Source organism: Cyclopterus lumpus, chromosome 17 (genome assembly GCF_009769545.1).
Source record: "Cyclopterus lumpus isolate fCycLum1 chromosome 17, fCycLum1.pri, whole genome shotgun sequence".
Lineage (NCBI taxonomy): Eukaryota > Metazoa > Chordata > Actinopteri > Perciformes > Cyclopteridae > Cyclopterus > Cyclopterus lumpus.
The window spans coordinates 20,566,928-20,586,130 of record NC_046982.1 but is presented as its reverse complement, the minus strand read 5'-3'; the positions used below and the strand labels follow the sequence as shown (position 1 = coordinate 20,586,130).

Genomic DNA, 19,203 nt, shown 5'->3' with positions numbered 1-19,203 from the left:
GAACATTTGTTGCATTAAGAGAAGGAGCTTTACATTTAACTGTAAATATCTTACACAGGACTAATTTAGTCATCTAGAGTGTGTTGACGGGTTCGTTCCAATTCCAAGTAATTTTTTTAACTATTAACATTTCGTTACCATGCATAGCTTTTCTTAAAATAATGTAAAATAAATTTGAATGCGGTTGTGACGTCACAGGAAGAGGATGTTCAACTTTTTACCCAAGTTGTTTAAAAATCTGCCGGGTTCTTAAAGGAACAGTACACTTGTTTTTAATCTGTTTTTTTTTTTTGTTTTTTTTTGGGGGTGTGATGTAAGAAATAATTGTGTTCAGTTTAAAACCTGTATGTGAAAGAGAGTCTCTGAGCAAACGACTAAAGAACTGTAATGTACATTAATATGAAAAAAGAGACTAAACCAAGCGTTTGAATACTTTAGTTTTTAAACATTTTAATAGGTATTAAATAACACTTTCAAGTATGTGTTGAAGTCTGCGTCTCCTTTTTTCCTGAATTACATTTGATTTAATATGCCAATACCTTTTTTTAGTTGTAATAACCATTTAAACCTATAAAAGCAAACATTCCTACTAAGTGGGACGTCATCTTTCAGTCATATTCATCTTTGAAGGTGAAGATGACTGCAGAGGACGAGCTTGTTGTTTTCAGACTCGCCACCGAGTGGCGCCTGAAGCTCCGTCTGCATCCGCATTGAAAGCAATGCACTTCCTCCCAGCGTGTTGTTGTTGTTGTTGTTGTGTCTGTCCGTCCCTGTTGTCACATAACCTCTCCAGCTCATGACTTATTCATCTGCTGCCCTGTGAGAGCGGGGGACTGTTCTTTTTAAATCCGGCTGAGAAAGATTAAAATATTAATTTCCTCTGCAGGGGAGAATCTACCTGTTATGTAATATTTGCCTCTCAGCAGACTCTATTTATTAATTAATTTTATTTATTTATTCTTTTTTTTAAAAAACAATAATCGGATTAATCGCGAAGATAATGTCATGAAATGTAATTTTTCTTTTTCAACGAATACAGTTCAGGAGTTCTAATTACAACAATCAATTTGTTGAATTGAATGGGTTCATAACCGTTTTTCATCACGTGCTATATATAATATTATTATTATTATTATTATTACAACATGACCAAGACCACCAGACTCTCCTCCCTCTGTAGGAGGTTCAATGTGAACTCCGAGACGCTCTAAAGGTGTCTTCATGAAGGTTGACCTTTTGACCTCTGCTCCCAGTGCTGAAGGCCAACAGGATAATCAGGGACCCCCCAACTAGAGCACGGCAGAATCCTGTCCTGCACACCTGGCTGAGGAACCCCCCCCCCCCCACACACACACACACACACGTATGTTATTTTTATTTGATTGAAATTAATAATAATTGAAAATTCTGAGCAATTTTACGTCTACTTTTATTTGCATGTTTGCACGTTTAGAGAGATCTAAACCATGATTTTTCCGACTATGACATTATATGGCATATATCATGTCTTTTTATGATATTTGTATGGAATACAGTGACTTTTCCTGAGTTTTGTCGACATAGTATAGTTCAATACTGCTTTTCAAATTCTACACCGACTTATTTCGACGTTGACTATTTAATGACCACATCTTGACTCTCTTGTGTTGTACTGTTCCTTTATGGCCTCCTGTCCTCTGACTTTATGATACATCATGCTTTGACCTTTTTTTTTATTGCATATCACACTATGACACATAGCCCTTCCCTTATTTTATGGCATACTATGCTACATCCTTTTGTGAGATTCTGTATTATGACATTTTTACGGCATGTATATTGCGTACTATTCTATGACATAATTTATGATGGGCGGGGGAGAGGGGGGCGGGCCCTACCACACCCACTAAAAAGTTGATCTGCGTGTTCTTTTTAAAGGATCCATCAATAAATGAGTGTGAGGAGCGTTTAATGTTCACCGGGTTTCTGTTACAGTGAGTTCAGTGAAATGGACTCTAAAGAGATTGGGTGGCCTGGTCGAGCCCAACGAGGGGATCAGATGTTCAGGTCCACCTGCAGAGCTTTCCCCTTTTAGTCCCGACCTTGGTTTGTGGACTGTAACCTTGGAAACGTGGACTTTAAGAAAAGAAATCATGCATTTATTATAAATACATGTGCATACAGTACGGCATTTATATATTATTTATTATATTATATTTAATGGTCAAACTTGTAATATTGCTGCAGATTATAATCCACAATTAAGGGTATCAAACCGGTTCCCATCGTCCTTTATTTTTTAATATTAAATGTGTCACAATTCACTTCCTTGTTTACAAACGACTGTAAATGGAGGAAAACCCCCGAGTCACGACAGGAAGGGGGTTAAAATGCCGTTTCAGCCAAAACGTTGTTGTTCTGAAGGGAAGGGCAATGGAGCCCAAACGATGGTACACACATTTTCACAATGAGGGTGTGTGTGTGTGTGTGTGTGTGTGTGAGCAGGGCTCAGGAAGGCCTGTCAATGGAGCCCTTTATGAGGCGGTGCGGGGGGGAATTAGGCCGTCAATGGAGGGGACTAAGCCCCCGTACGCCGATGCTGTCCACGCTCGACCACCGGTTGCCGTTTGTTTTTGGGGGGGGGGGCTTGTTTATGTCAAAAGAGTTCCCACTCGATGAGAAACTGACCTCTCAGATTGCATCAGAAGCAGGTGTGCAATCCAGTTTCTAGGCAAACACTGGCGTTGTGGCTCCGCGAGGCAGATGTTGCGTAACCGTGGGTTTTATTGCGCAAGGCAGTCGCGTTGAGAGCTGCTGTGTCTTAATAAGTGTCATTTCAGAAGAGAAACATGCTGAAAATTAAACTTAAATTAAAGGGCTACAGTCAAGAGTGAATGAGATTCACTATAATTGCCGTGCATTTGGAAAAGAATGTGGAATATTGTGCAGATACTTGCAGCCCATGTATACATGTGACATGTCTGCATGTGCTAGCATGTAGTAAAAATGTATTCATGTTCACGATGCGGCCGTTAGAGATATCTTTGGGGAGTTTGGAGAAAATACAGTTTTTTGGGAATATTGCATAATTCATAATTTTCTTTTTGTATAATTGATTAATGTAAATGTAGGTAGGTTGTATGGATTCAGTAGTAAAGGTGAAATGCTGCCCGTGTTTGTTTCGAAACACACGTGGAAGTGGACAAACACTACTACACTTTTAAACTTTAAAAAAAAAAAAAAAAAACGAGGTATTTTTATGGAATTTCTTATAAAAATCAGTAAAATCCCACGTGGCTGAAATGTAGATACGGTGATGCGCACTGTGACATCACTGATGGGCGTGGTTTCATTTCTAACCACACCCGGTTCAGAGGTCAAACAGGCTTCAAACGATCCACCAGAAAGAGCTTTTCAACTCTTTACTGTAAGTAACGTTCAAGAGCAACAGTTTTTATCGGCTTTAAGGTGAATTTTAGAGGCCGTGTGCAGTCGGGAGGAGCAAAAAATAAAAGGTCAGAGTCTTGTTTTGATTGAACAAGCAAAGCAATTTATTTACATACATAAACACAGGTAATAAGTGTCCATGAGTCTTCAGTGAGCATCTTATAGCGAAATCTTTGGGCTTGCAAACAGAAATAAGAGCGGTAATCTTTCCACCTTAAAATCAGCACAACTCTTGCTTTTTTTTTTTTTATTCTTCAACAATTTGGTTTTAACGTTGTGATCCCGTCAACTAAAATATCAGCAATACTCGGAACAGCATTAAATACCTTTTTTCAATACTCTGTGGTATTGTGAGAGACAATATCAAGATTATAAAAAAGAAGAAAATCAAGTTGCGATACACGCCAATTTATTATTATTATTATATATATATATTTCTTTTAAATTGGTCACATTGGTCGTCAATTTTCAGTTTAACATTTTTTTTTTCAAACGACAAATTTTGCCGATTCAGGTTAAATGCAAATGTTTTGATCCGTCATGGATCCGTTGGGATCTCGTTTAGATTTGACTTCTCCTTAGAGGTCAGAGGTCAGGTCAGATAAAGTGTCCCTGAAGCCTGCAGTGACGGGCTCATAATCCGGACATGTTCCCCTCAATACTGGCGCACCCTGCTGCTAATCCTGATCAGGGTTTTATGGCATTTCTGCACTCACAAACACCTCTAAAATACCTCCTTGACCCCGTTACAGCACCGTAAACGTGCTCGCAATACACTCTAACATAGAGCACAGGAAATCTGACATTGATAAAAGTGGGTCTGGTCTCTGTAAATCCATAGCAAGCATTCGACTGGTAGAAAAATGTATGGAATACTTCAGTGAAAATAGGAAGTCCCATTTTGTCTGCAAGCACCTGAATGCAAACAATCAATACTTTGCATGCGGATAGTTGTGGCTAGAAACTGTGAATATACCATAAAGAGAGAAAATCCAAATGGTAATGATTGTGGTGTTTATGAACACAGCTTATTTTTCAGGGGTTAGCGTATTAAAACCGTCCCCCCAATAATCAAAAAGTGCACTTTTTAAAAGATGACTTGCGAAAAGATGAGTCACTCTGAGGAAGTCCAGCCAAAAAAAAACGAGCCCCAGATTCGGAGGCAACCAATAATTTATTTTTTTTTGTTATAAAAAGATAGATTAATGAAAAGAGATGATAAAAACGTTACAATCGTTGGTTGCTTTTTAACTGAGATGAAAAGTTCACCATCAGATTTCAAAACAAACAAAAAAAGAAGCTCTCTTAATCAACAAGAGAGCCATAAAAATGTACAAAGTGAAGATGAAGACTGAAAAACATGCAAACTAGAAAAACCGCCTGTTTGCAGACGATTCAACGCTCTTCTTTTTTCTTTTCCGTGTAGTGATGATGAGCGTAGAAGTCAAACGTGTTCGTCCCTTTGGCTGATTTCAGGTCTCAGAGAGAGACGCCGGGCGGTACCTCGGGGGAGGGGGGTGGAAGGATGGGGACTGGGGGGAAGCAGAGGATCAGGAGGAGAGCCTTTGGGGGGGGGGGGGGGGGTGTCTTCCTCCTGATGGGTCACTAATGCTAGGAGGTCTGCAGGAGGCGTCTGTAGTGGGGCATGATCTCGTGCTCGGGGAGGTGCAGGTTGAACTCCAACGCCACCAGGACCGGGAACTCGAAGGCTATCAGCTCTCTGCGGTTCACTCGGAACCTCTCTTCCAGTTTCTGCCATAAAAAAACAAAAGTTGATATTAAATAATAAATATATGTGCGATCCTGCATTGCATATTGCTTCTCATTAGACACGAGGAGAAGCCCGATTGGATGTTTGACGAACTCGCCGAAAATCTACAAGCCAACTAGAAAAATGGGACGGATTTGTATTTTTTTTGTTGTTGCAGAAATCAGAGTTAAAAGGGGGGAACGTTTGAAACTCTAACGCTTTCCACATTCTACACGTTAAAATCCGTTTTCTCTTAATGAGAAATGCGATCTAAAATGTCATCAGAGTTAGCTGAGGTGTGGCTTGAGACCTTAAACTGCGATACGAGTCGGAGGCTTTTGTTTGCTGAAAATAATATATATATATATATATATACACACACACACATCTCCCTCTCTGGTAATCAAGGTCCTGGTTCGTCAGAAGAATCCACAGAGAGTTCGACTGTGACACAAATCGTCATCAAAGTATACCGGAGGCATCGAACTTACGTCTATCAGGAGCTTGACCTCGTGCTTCTTGAGGTCGCCACCGATCTTGGCCGCCAGCAGGACGCACGCTCCGGCGCAGAGTTTGCGGTTCTGCTTGTGGAGTTTGCCGTGGAGCACGAGTTTTTCGAAGTAGACGAAAGCCATGGCCACCGTCGGCTCCTCGTAGCCACATTCGTCCTGGGCCAACTTCTTTATCTCCCTCTTCAAGCTGCAGGGGAGGCAAAGAGAACGGGATAACAAACGTCGGGGGTAAAGAAGAAGAAATACGACATCTTTGCGGTCAGACACGCTTCATGTGACACAGTTCCGTGGGTTTTACCTCCTGATCTTGCTCAGCGTTAGCCTTATGTGGGGGAACTTCTCCTTGAAGGTCTCGTTCATGTCCTTCTTGAGGTCAGAGGGTTTGACGTATTCGATGACCGTCGTCTGAAAAGGAAAACCAGGAGGTGGTGTGAGAGTGGCCAGACGTTCAGCACTGGGCAGGGTGACTGGATCCTCACACTAGTGTTGGATTCCACGGTCTCACAACACGGCTTTACCAAGGGCTGTTTGTCGTGTCATGAGTCTGGTTTGTATTATTTATTTATATATAAAACCAGACTCATCCTTCAAGTGGCACAACAAACAGCCCTTGGTAAAGCCACTATATATATATATATAAAAATATATCTATCTATCTATCTATCTATCTATCTATATATATATATCAAAATATATATTTTTAAAAAATATATATATATCTATATATATCGATATATATATATATATATATATATATATATATATATATATCAAAATATATATTAAAAAATATATATATATATATATATCAAAAAATATATACAGTATATATATAAAATATATATATATATATATATATAAATATATAAATATAAAAAATAAAAATATATCAAAATATATATATATATTTTTATATATATATATTTTTTCTTCTTTTTTATATATAGTGGCTTTACCAACTACAGATGCTGTTGTAGCAAATGACTGAGCGTTTCTGGGCTCGGGCCTGCAGACAGCACATGAATGATAGAATAAATATATTGAGCACATATTTGGTTATGGTGTTTCTTATGGATTTGTTAAGGATGAGAAAAAAGACAAATCTGGAGAACACAAAGCCTTTTGGTTGCTGACCAAGCTTCCCGTGCCTTCATCAGCCTCTCGTCAGGCTTCCATTAGGGACTCTGAGTGTTTGTTAGAACATGCTTTGAGTACCAGGTGAGTCACATTAAGGCCGTATAACAACAAAGTGCATTTCTAGCACTTTGCTAAATCCACATCCTTACATTCAAGACCTTCTAGAGCAAAAGGAATCCTTTTCTTTGTACATTCACCAGCGTTAAAGATCGAGGAACATAGCAACGCCGTTAGACACGCCAAGCAGCATTTTTTTTAAAGCAGCATTTTTCAAAAGTGAATTTTTCTAAAGCAGCATTTGTGCATTTTTTTAAAGCAGCATTTTTCAAAAGTGAATTTTTTTAAAGCAGCATTTTTCAAAAGTGCATTTTTTTAAAGAAGCATTTTTCAAAAGTGCATTTTTTTTTAAGCAGCATTTTTCAAAAGTGCATTTTTTCAAAGAAATCCTAATTTTTTTCAACACTATGGGTAAATATTGATGAAATGTCTCACACCAACTTATGTCACCACATCAAAAAAAACCACTTCTTAAAATTGCACGTTTTTACCACAAGGATACGAATCAAAACAAGCCACTAAACCGACCACAAAATAATATTCACAGTGTCACAAAAACAACTATCATCATCCCCAACTAGCTGTTGCTGTGAGTCATGTCTTCTAAATAGTTTCAAATGGGTGATATGATGAGAATGTACCGGTTCCATTCCCAGAGTAAAACACAATAGACGTTGTTGTGAGACGCTCGGCTTTGTATTTGGAGGAAGAGGAAGAAAAAAAGAAGAAAAAACAACATCGTCTGGCCTTGACTTCCTCGTTGTTCTGCCTCGGTAACAAAAAAAACAAATGGGGGTGAGAGTCCAGTCAGGTTTTTAATTTTTAATTTGAATGAAGCATTTGTTATTTTTTTCCTGGAAAAAAGTTGCGTTAGTGCTGCGATGAAAAACACTTGTTACGCCAACTATAGCAACTTAATATCTGCCGCCCACTCGTCTGGGATCCACTCGGTGTATTCATTCAGGTCCCATGAGGTGGGAGAGTGTCTGGACCCGTGACCTCGCTGATTTAAAACTAACAACCCGCTGTGCGGTTGTCTTAATTGTGGTGGAAAAACGTAGCACAAAAAATAAAAATAAAATTATATATATATATTTTTTCCAAAAAGCATCAATAGCGAGATATTGTCGTTATTGACGTTTCAACAAAAGGTGGTTCAAAGATATTTTGCTGTTGTTGTTGTTGTTGTTGTTGTTGTGATGACGTGTTTTCTCACCATGTAAGAGGGGAAGATGAGGACTCTCTTGTGCTTCCCACAAGGCCACTGGGGGTCATCCAGCAGATTGGGGTCGTACTCGCGGAAGTCCCCCAAATCGTTCCCTGCCACGGACACAAAAGAAGGAGTTACCATTTGAAATGAACACGCACACACACACACACACACACACACACACACACACACACACACACACACACACACACACACACACACACACACCTGTGTCTAAGCTGCTCTGGTTGCTGTTGGCCCGGCCCAGGCTGAGGCTCCTGTGGCTGGCGTTGCGAGACTGAGAGAAGGACGAGGTGGAGTCGATGGTGTTCCTTCGACCGCCCAGCACGTTAGTGGGATAGAGGAACTGGGTGTAGGACACGGTCTGCAGACACAGATGTGGTTATGGAGGTGGTTTCATAACCGGCCTGAAAGCAGTTGGGCCTCCCATCGAACTGAACGGGTTGAACTGGTGTGATCTATCGCTTTCACTCGCCAGAAATAAAGGCAATGGAGCAACAACTTTAAGGGTGTGTCAGTTTTAAAGTGTCCCAGTGAGTCAGCGTGCACATAACAGGAGCCTGGAACATGCTTTCCTAAATTAAATGCAGTTTTTTTTTAATAATGTGATTAATTGCGAGGTTTCATGTTATGACAAAAAAAAGCCTATTGCTTGGTTCAAATATGCTAAAAACTGTGTCCTCAGTGTGACTTTGAATAAAACTAACAAAAGTACCAATTATTACACATGACAAACCATTGAATGAGAGTAAATAAAATCTTATGGACACATCATACAAATTATATATATATTTTTTATAAATATTTATATATATATATTCTTAAAATAAATATTTATATATTTATATATATTTTTTTTTAATAAATATTTATATATATATTTATATATATATAATAAATATAATAATATTATTAAATATAATACAAATATATATAATAAATATAATATTATTAAATATATATATATGCAGGGTAAATTGTCTTAAAACATTGTTAAAACAGGACTATATTCCCCCTCCCCACACGGCATATTTTCTGCTGGCGTCTCACCTTTCCATCAGCTCCCAACTCCACTCCCTCCAGCCCGATCACCATCTCCTTGGCACTGACGCTGCCCGACGGGTGCCGCTGACGACCTCCTCCTTCCAGCTTGACCTCCCTATTGGACACAAGACCGTCAGAGCCTGCATGCAAACCTTCCTCCAGCTTCCTCTCACCATCCCTTTCCTTAACCTTCTTGCTCAGGCCTGGTTCTAACTCGCCTCCCTACCCCTACCTCACAGAGAGGCCCTGTATCGACCTGCACTCATCGGCTGGTCTAGTTTCTGTAATTGCCCGCCTTTGGGTGCATCGGAGGGCAATCAGAAATAAAGAGCACCCTTGGGAGGAAGGATGGAGGGCGGGTACAGTTTCTTTCTAGCAGGCCGGTCTCTTCAGACTCAGCTGCTGGGTTAGGGCCTCGCCAAAGGCCTGAAACTCCTCCATACTGCTGTGGGAGATCTGCAAGGAGGTCAAATGTTCTTCTGAAGTAGAAAAAGCTGCCGGAGACTAAAGTGTGTCAGTGGAGCAAACAGTGGAGAGCCCTCGAACGCACACACTTCGTATGGGCCAATTATTTCTGCATTTAATGCCTGCTGCTGAGAATGTACAGTAGACTGGGTCAATCACATGCACAATACAATGTGCCCATCAAGTCTTTCATAGCAGCAAACTACATAGATATACTAATTAAAGTAGACATTAGTTACTGCCAGTAGAGGTTATACACCTGCACGTTATTCACACTCTGGTGTCAGTTATTCATTATGGCATTGGAGGCTGAAGACTCAACATTATTTCAAGAAATTCAACATAAAATTGTTGTTGTAAAATAAACATGGAATGCAAAAAGGCAGCCAAGTGTCCACTTGTGTTTGTGTAACATTAACTTAGCCCGATAATTACAAAGTGGTTTCATTTGGCACTATAATCATCAGACACTGCCTCTCGTTCTTCTACTTCCTCCGTTATCTTCCCCTCACATGACCGTCCCAAAGCGTCGTGATGGTACGTGGTGGCTAATCTGATAGAAAGCAAACAGTGTTATTTGGCAAATCGGGCACATCGGGACACGTCGTTGACGGACGCATCAAAAGACACGGAGATCCCCGGGCAGCTCCCAGAGCAGTGGAGATAAAAAATAGCAATAAGAAGAGGCGGAAAGCTTTCTAAAAAAAAGAAGAAAAAAAGATGCGCTTTCAGCCTGCCGAGAGTGAGGAGAAATGAAGGGAAGGATAGAAGAAAAGCCGACGTTGCTTCGTGAACATGCACGGACAGGAACCGCTGGCTTCACACGTCTGGGTGTTAGTCGTGCTGTAATCTGAGCGCTCTGCCAAATGTTTCTAAATCTAGCACACAAAGCAATAAATATTAACACGACTAAAAGAATCTTGAACCCCGGGGGGGCTACTTTACTACCGAATACTTTACGGCTCGTATAACCAGTTTCAAGTTGGCTTGATTGACTTAATATTTCCCCTTTGCAGTCTTTTCCCTGAGCTTCACTCCGTTACACTAACCTCATTAGCATCAGTACATATGACTATATTAATCCCAGATCTCCTTTTGCATTGAACCCATCTGATTGTTTACATCGGAGGTCAACTGTGACCACAATGCAACGCCAGGGAGCACGACCCAACATGCACGTCCTTTTAGGGCCGGAGACACTGAAGCATATGGGGGGGGGGGGGGGGGGGGGGATGCAACCCATGCAAACACAGGGAGAACATGCAAAGTCTGCACAGAAAAGCCACAGTTGACCCCCCCCACCCCCCCCAGAGGGATTTGAAGCCGGAACCATCTATGTGTCACGAGACAGCGACGCCCCCGTAAACCCATGTCCAATCAAATAGACTTTTAGTCTGCAAAAGTTCATGTTGGCTTGATTGACTTGGAATATTATTACAAGTCAAGCCAGCATGAAACCATAGCCCTAAGTGTTCCTACCCCTAAAGGTTCATGTTCATGTCTAACCCCTAACCCTAGTTTCAGGTCTAACCCCTTACCCTAAACCTAGGTGTTCCTACCCCTAAAGGTTCATGTTCATGTCTAACCCCTAACCCTAAAGGTTCATGTTCATGTCTATCTCCTAACCCTAACGAGTCATGTTCATGTCTAACCCCTAACCCTAAAGGTTCATGTTCATGTCTAACCCCTAACCCTACAGGTTCATGTCTAACCTTCAACCCTAAAGGTTCATGTTCATGTCTAACCCCTAACCCTACCCCTAGTTTCAGGTCTAACCCCTGACCCTAGGTGTTCCTACCCCTAAAGGTTCATGTTCATGTCTAATCCCTAACCCTAAAGGTTCATGTTCATGTCTAACCCCTAACCCTAAATGTTCATGTTCATGTCTAATCCCTAACCCTAAAGTTTCATGTCTAATCCCTAACCCTAAAGTTTCATGTCTAATCCCTAACCCTAAAGTTTCATGTCTAACCCCTAACCCTAAAGGTTCATGTTCATGTCTAACCCCTTACCATAGTTTCATCCCTAACCCTAAAGGTTAATGTTCATGTCTAACCTCTAACCCTAGTTTCACCCCTAACCCTAGGTGTTCCTAACCCTAAAGGTTAATCTTCATGTCTATCCCCTAACCCTAACGGTTCATGGTCATGTGTAGCCCCTAACCCTACCCCTAAAGGTTCATGTCTAACCCCTTACCCTAGGTTTTCCTACCCCTAAAGGTTCATGTTCATGTCTAACCCCTAACCCTAAAGGTTCATGTTCATGTCTAACCCCTAACCCTAAAGGTTCATGTTCATGTCTAACCCCTAACCCTAAAGGTTCATGTTCATGTCTAACCCTAGGTGTTCCTACCCCTAAAGGTTCATATTCATGTCTAACCCTTAACCCTACCCCTAGTTTCAGGTCTAACCCCTGACCCTAAAGGTTCATGTTCATGTCTAACCCTAGGTGTTCCTACCCCTAAAGGTTCATATTCATGTCTAACCCTTAACCCTACCCCTAGTTTCAGGTCTAACCCCTGACCCTAGGTGTTCCTACCCCTAAAGGTTCATGTTCATGTCTAACCCCTAACCCTACAGGTTCATGTCTAACCTTCAACCCTAAAGGTTCATGTTCATGTCTAACCCCTAACCCTACAGGTTCATGTCTAACACCCAACCCTAAAGGTTCATGTTCATGTCTAACCCCTAACCCTACAGGTTCATGTCTAACACCCAACCCTAAAGGTTCATGTTCATGTCTAACCCCTAACCCTACAGGTTCATGTTCATGTCTAACCCTAAAGCCACAGTTGACCCCCAGCGGCATTGGAGAACCAGAACGAGACAGCGACGCCCCCTAAACAGACGTCCAATCAAATAGTCTTTTAGTATGATCGGGATCATTATTGCATGTATACGGCAGCAGGCTTGACTTAAATGTTGTTTTTCTAACTGAAACTAATAAATACAACGATATAACTGTAGCCATCTTATTGCTGCAGTTTCATGTGAAACAGGCCGAGATGGGGGAGTTAATATTTTCAAATAGAGAGAGAAATCAAAGTCTAACTGTAAACAGTCAATTCTGCAGCAATGAGCATTTTAATTGGATATCCCTGGGGGTTTATTGACCCTTTGACCTCGCACTGATTGGCTGGCTGGCTTTGGAAATTCCACAAAAAAAAAGGGATTGAGCCTTTTATACTCTTCACTCAGGTGTGAAGCTTGTATTGCTGTGCATTGTATTCCTTTTCTCTTTCGCTTCCTGTGACTGGGGGGGGGGGGTACCTGAAAAGCCAGGTGGGTTTCCATTACATGGACATGTTTTTCATATAGCACCAAGAAGAGGAGACCTTTAAACAAGGCAAAGATGAAACAAAAATGTCTTCTCGGAAGCCGTCATGAACTCCAGTCGGCCGGCCTTGTGGATGATTAAACCGGTGGAAAAACACATGCAATACATTAGGGAGGTAAAGTTTCCAAATCTAAGGACAAGAACCCCGCCGGAAAAAGAGTCTTAAATGCTAAAAAGCCAGCGACAGTTGCAACAGACAAAAAATGGGTTGACTTGAACACAAAAACAAGGGAAAGAGTGGCTAAAAGCCATGGGAGCCATTATGGGAAAAGCAAAATACAAGCAACAAGCACTGGGCAACAATGAATGAAATTAATCATTTTAAGCCCGCTGTTTATTTATTAATCAAACCTTTAAAATGGTTTAAATGCATCCACCAAAAACCAGCCCGTAGCAATGTATGCACCAGTCAGAGGAGAGAGTACGTCCACAGAAAAGAGAGAGAGAGAGAGATGAGAAAACAAAAAAGGGAAAGAAGGAGCACAGGCTGGAGGAGGTTAATAAGTTCGGCGTGCTGTAGGATACATACCCTGCTTGGCTACAATCTCGATAGGGCAGGACAGAAAATACACTATAGAAGGATCTTCTGCCACTGATAAGGACTATCCTATAAAAACATAAAAAATAGTGAACAAGCTAATCAATATCTAAATCGGACAAGATCCACAGGTTAAAGTTGGAGCGAGAGTGTGTGCGGTAAAAAAAATAAGAACGAGCAGAATGAGATGAAACGAGTGTGTGTGTGTGTGTGTGTGTGTGTAGTTTTGTGTCATTGTAGCACGGAGTCGGGTTGTTTGGAGGCAACAATGATGCATTTTTGTTACACGGTAACTTCAGTTAACGTTTGATTTTTTTGTGTAAATGTCCGACGTGTGTGAAACATGCAGAGTCAGCAGCACATAGGGAATAATACTTTAAAGAAACGCTTCTTTTAATAGCTAGAAACTCACAGTAAACAAAATTAATCTCAACTACTTGGGATCAAAATCGACATATAAAACAACGCGTGAGTCACAACGCGTTTCAGCATCAGTCAGATCTCAACAATCAGTTCTTAATAGCCAGTTATTCCACGTCAGATGTGCCTATGAGCAAAAACAACTTCACCCATCAGGAGTCCTGATTTAGCAGAACAAACTCATTGAGAGGGCGCACTGGGTCGTCTAAACAAGAGATACTGGAACATTACTTTTCTAAGAAAAGCACGAGGGGAATACCCTGAAAAACACTCAAATTAGATTTAAAATCCAAAGAATGGGACTTTGATAATGGAGCAGTAAACACTTCCTGGCCTGGATTAACACGACCGTCTTTTCCTTGGTTTACATCCCGCACACCCAGTAAACACATCAACAGCCATTTATTAAAAATATATATATATTTAAATATAAATATATATATATTTAAATATAAATTTAAATATATATATATATATATAAATATATATATATATTTTTATTTAAATATATATATGTATATTTAAAAATATATTTTTTTATTTAAATATATATATATATATATAAATATATATATATTTTTATTTAAATATATATATCCAGGGATTTATGTGCACTGCGATGCAATGACGTGTGACTCGGCTTCATGGTGCGATTCCAAAAATGATTTTATCATCAACTAAAGATTCAAAAACGTGATTATATTTAGATTACACTGTGTGTGAAATGGATTCAGAGTGACGTGCAGTGGATGGACGATGGCCGCCGGCCTGTAAAGACGTCCACGTTGCAGTTCATGGACACGACCCTCCGAGGACTCGTGTGGACTAAGCGGCGGCGGCGGCGGCGGCGGCGTTAGCCTTCGTACCTTCCGTTGCGGATATCGTGTTGCCTCATGCTCTTTATGAAGTGGATCTTCTTGAAGCTCTTTGGTCGAGGGGAACCCGATAGGGTCCGGCATCTAGAAATGTAGAAACAAAAACAAAAAAGACACACAACACATCAGGACCTCAAACAACCAGAGGATCCCAGTGGGTCACGATGCACTGGGCTGAGAATCGTAGGCGGTGTTGGGGCGATGTGAGCGGCGGCTCAGTGCAGGTCGCTACCTGCGGAGAGGAGCATTCTCCTCAATGTCCTCGAGCGTTTCGAGCGAAGAGCGCTGAGAGATGAGTCTCCGTCTGGGAAGACAGACAGAGACGGAAGTTAGGAGGTGCGAAGAGACATCGTCGGACAGAGCGTCCACTCGAAGAACCGACGCTGGCAAAAGAATTCATAAAGGAAAATATAGTCCTCCGAAGCAAATTTGGAATAATAAAAAAAAATTTAAGAAAAAGGTAAGAGCACTAAATCGAAGCGATCCATCTTCCTCACAAAACTGAGGTCGCTCTAGCTTTCAGAATAAAAGCACGGCTCACCGGCAGAGCACGGAGTTTCAAATAAAATCTCCATTGACCCACTTTGTGTAAATCAATGAGCTCGCGGTGCTTTTACACGACTACCGAGAAACCAGATGGAGATCCAGCCTCTATTGTTCCATGTTGTAACAAGAACATCATTATATATATATATATATATATATATATATATATATATATATATATATATATATATTCACAATGTCTCTTTGTTTCACTCCATGAATACATATAAATCATGATAAATAAAAAGCACAAAATACTGTCCTCCACGTTTTTAATAACACAATGTTGTATGAATGGGGCTCTGAATGACATGTGAACCAAACCTTCATAAATATATTTATGAATGAACGTGTAAAGTTTGAAGGAGATTTATGGATCAGAGCCTTGAAGACTCTACAGGTGATACTGACTAATAATAACGAGTTGATTAGTTGATTAATGACCAGTAATAAATAATGTGTTGGTACCTTTTGAAAATGTTTGAAGTTTACGGTACAATACCTTTAGTTTTAGAACTAGAGGCAATATTAACAAAAAAAAGGTGTAAAACTGCTCTGTGGTATATTAAAAAGAAAATATTTTTTCCGAAACTAAACTCGAGTGAGGTCACCGAGGTCGCTAGAGGACAAAAGGTCAAACTCTGGTGTGAAACCGTCTCCGTCCGGTCCGCGTGGTTCATTTACAGAAACGAGTCTCGGGGGTCGGTGGAGTTCTGATCATCATCAACGCCGCGTGGTCAATGATCACCGCGCCTCGATCCAGCATCCACCTCGTGGACCACGTCGTGGACCACCTCGTGGACCACCTCGTGGACCACCTCGTGGACCACGTCGTGGACCACCTCGTGGACCACATCGTGGACCACCTCGTGGACCACATCGTGGACCACATCGTGGACCACCTCGTGGACCACCTCGTGGACCACGTCGTGGACCACATCGTGGACCACATCGTGGACCACCTCGTGGACCACATCGTGGACCACCTCGTGGACCACCTCGTGGACCACCTCGTGGACCACATCGTGGACCACATCGTGGACCACCTCGTGGACCACGTCGTGGACCACATCGTGGACCACCTCGTGGACCACCTCGTGGACCACCTCGTGGACCACGTCGTGGACCACATCGTGGACCACCTCGTGGACCACCTCGTGGACCACCTCTGGACCAGACGTCCTTTTTTACTTCACGCTCCGGTCGACGGGCTAATTCTGCTGGACCCCTTTTTTTTTTTTTTACCGGATCGGCTGCCAGTTTAAAAAAGGAACAAAAAACAAAAGTACGCCCGAGGCGGTCCAACACGAGATTGTAATTGTATGTTTTAGCACCACAATCCAACGACATTATTAATCTGCTTTATGAAAAGTAGCAGAAATGAGTTGCCAGCTCGAAAAAAGAGACCTGGAAGAGAGAGAGAGAGAGAACGCTCGACTCCAACTGGGTGCCGATATCCAGCTGGATGCGTGTGTCTAGGTAACGGTTTGCCAAAACAACTTTATACGGTAGTAATAATCATTATTATTATTATAACAATAAGTGTTTTCAGCTAGTTGAGCTGGCCCCAAGGTTTAAAATATGACTCATACGCACATCGAGAGAGTTATTGTTTGCAGAAATCGTTCCTCCGGTCCATAACTGTGAAGGGATTCCTTCTTAGGTTGGAGAGGTGGTACCAAAATTACCACATTTTCTTGCTCCAAGCAAAACAAAATTTAACATAAACTTTGACGAATGGAGTGCGCGTCCTTCAGAGCTAATGTCCTTTTAGTACAATTAAGTTGTTCTTGGGTTCATTCTGCACCGTTTTGGATGCCTGGGCAGGAAAGGAGGAATGTACGGTAGATTTTACACATAATTTACAGCGACCAATAGCACTCAATGTACATATACAGGCATTAGAAAGAGCCTGAAAAGCCCAAACGTGTCCTTTAACGCTGCACAGAGTGCTGCGCTGCATGTGCCAAAGAAGAAATGAGCCCTCATTGGAGCCATCTGGGAGATCTCTGCGGTTCCAGTACAGAGATCTCGCTGGATTGTTACTGATCCTTAACACTCATTCACTAGTGGGCCCGAGGGGGAACGCGCCCGGTTCATAAGGACACGGCAAGAACCGGGGAGCAGAGTCAAAAAGGAGCTTGTCGGGTCGGAAAACGTGCTTTTAATGCAAAAAAGAAAAGATGTTTTCCAGGCTATAACTCCTGGAAACAGTGACACTGGGCTGGCAACTCATTCACAACCAGAGTTAGAGGAGCAGTCTGCGTTTACCCAGTTTGACTTTAACAGAAGCATCAGTATAAATCAGTGGCTAAAGGGGGGGGGGGGGGGGGGGGGGGGGGGGGGGGCAGGCAACAACAAGCATCCCTCGGTATCTCCCAACACCGTCTCCCTGCAGTTGTGGCCTCCGAGAGGTTTTATTTGGTGAATGCAGTCCGCGTACCGTTTGAGACAATATAAAAACGCCATGTTTCTGGGATTCTCCGTAGAAAATACAGCGAGGGCAATTCTGATAATTCCAGTCATAACAGTCCCAGTCTCTCTGGTCCTCAAAACACACTGGGGAGTACAAACAGGATGCATGAGCAGATTATGACAAAATGAAAAATTGGCAAAGACAAGAGAAGTTTAAAAGAAACATAAAAAGACAAAATAAAGAACTTTAACTCCTCTGAAGTGAGGCTCGTCAGCGTTAGTCGACGGCTCAAGACACCGAGGAGTGAGAGTGAAGCGTTCTTACGTAATCCTGGGATGATGCCAACCGTGACCTCAGCGAACAGCAATCCACCTCATAACCAAAAAGTATGTGACACACACACACACACACACACACACACACACACACACACACACACACACACAACATGACATAATAACATGCGCAGCTTGTTTTTCCAGCCACGAACTTCTGCTGCCTCATGTTAAAAAAAACAAAAAAAACACTGAAGAACACGATTCACTCTGCACTAAAAACCCTGAAAACGCTTTATGGAGGAAACGGATGAAAACGGCAACATAGGTGTGCTATATCTTTTTAAAAAGTTTAAAAGCTGCAGCTCTTGGCGTGCAGATCATTCATCGTTTCCATGCATTAGATTCTGATGAGGATATGGTCCAAAAAGCAGCTCTGGCCTCAGAACGCCCTCTCTCTCTCTCTCTTTGGCAGCACATCAGAGGCTCGGCGACTTCCTGAACGGGAGCGAACGCTAACAGTCTGGAAGGGGAGAGCGCGTCTCTCCCCGATGCCTCTGGGAGAGGAAGCCGAGGATAGAAAACTTCTCAGAAAGAAAAAAAAAGGCCTGGGCATCCTGCCTCTCCCAGCTGACCTCGGAAAACAAACCGGGCCCACTGTGCAGAGCCGCCGTGGAAAAAAGATGGCCGCCGCACTCCATCCACACGTTGCTGACTTTATTTTTTCCAACGTTAGAACACAGTTTTTTTTTTTGGGGGGGGGGGGGGGGGGTTTAACGGCTTCATACCGTATTTTACCGACTTAGAAATGAGATGCAACAGGGCCTCTATAGTTCTGTTGGCATCGACCCGATGTGTGTGTGTGTGTGTGTGTGTGTGTGTGTGTGTGTGTGTGTGTGTGTGTGTGTGTGTGTGTGTGTGTGTGTGTGTGTGTCCATAGCACGAAAGGATTTGGAAACTGGCAAGTGCTGAAGAGCTGGCAGAGGACAGTTTCATGATTTATAGCATCGTTTCGGCCAACATGAGACTGCATTTCTTTTCTCGGCTGCTGGCGTTTAACAATTTTTAGAAGTTTTTGGCTTCTTTTGTTACGTGAAACTTTTTTTTGTCCTCCATTTTAACATTTAAAAAAAAAAAAAATGTGTAGCACATGTATGAATTTAATGAAAATGTGA

At 41.8% G+C, this 19,203-nt stretch overlaps 1 protein-coding gene across 5 annotated transcripts in view; it reads right to left on the bottom strand.

Moving 5' to 3' along the window:
- Nucleotides 1-3,662: 3,662 nt before the first annotated feature.
- The window catches only part of cables1 (Cdk5 and Abl enzyme substrate 1), a 17,528-nt gene continuing 1,987 nt past the window's right edge, over nt 3,663-19,203 (bottom strand). The window contains exons 1-11 of one of the 5 annotated variants that reach the window (XM_034556104.1): nt 18,078-18,689; nt 17,781-17,896; nt 15,024-15,095; nt 14,783-14,875; nt 13,488-13,565; nt 9,164-9,272; nt 8,321-8,477; nt 8,099-8,202; nt 5,987-6,093; nt 5,668-5,875; nt 3,663-5,178 (exon numbers count right to left, since the gene is read on the bottom strand). In XM_034556104.1, coding sequence (XP_034411995.1) covers nt 5,038-5,178; nt 5,668-5,875; nt 5,987-6,093; nt 8,099-8,202; nt 8,321-8,477; nt 9,164-9,272; nt 13,488-13,565; nt 14,783-14,875; nt 15,024-15,095; nt 17,781-17,896; nt 18,078-18,257 — 1,365 coding nt within the window. In that variant the 5' untranslated portion in view covers nt 18,258-18,689 and the 3' untranslated portion in view covers nt 3,663-5,037. Of the gene's footprint in view, nt 5,179-5,667; nt 5,876-5,986; nt 6,094-8,098; nt 8,203-8,320; nt 8,478-9,163; nt 9,273-13,487; nt 13,566-14,782; nt 14,876-15,023; nt 15,096-17,780; nt 18,690-19,203 lie in introns of those variants that run through there. The other 4 variants (XM_034556105.1, XM_034556102.1, XM_034556106.1 and 1 more) reach the window with 4 other exon arrangements.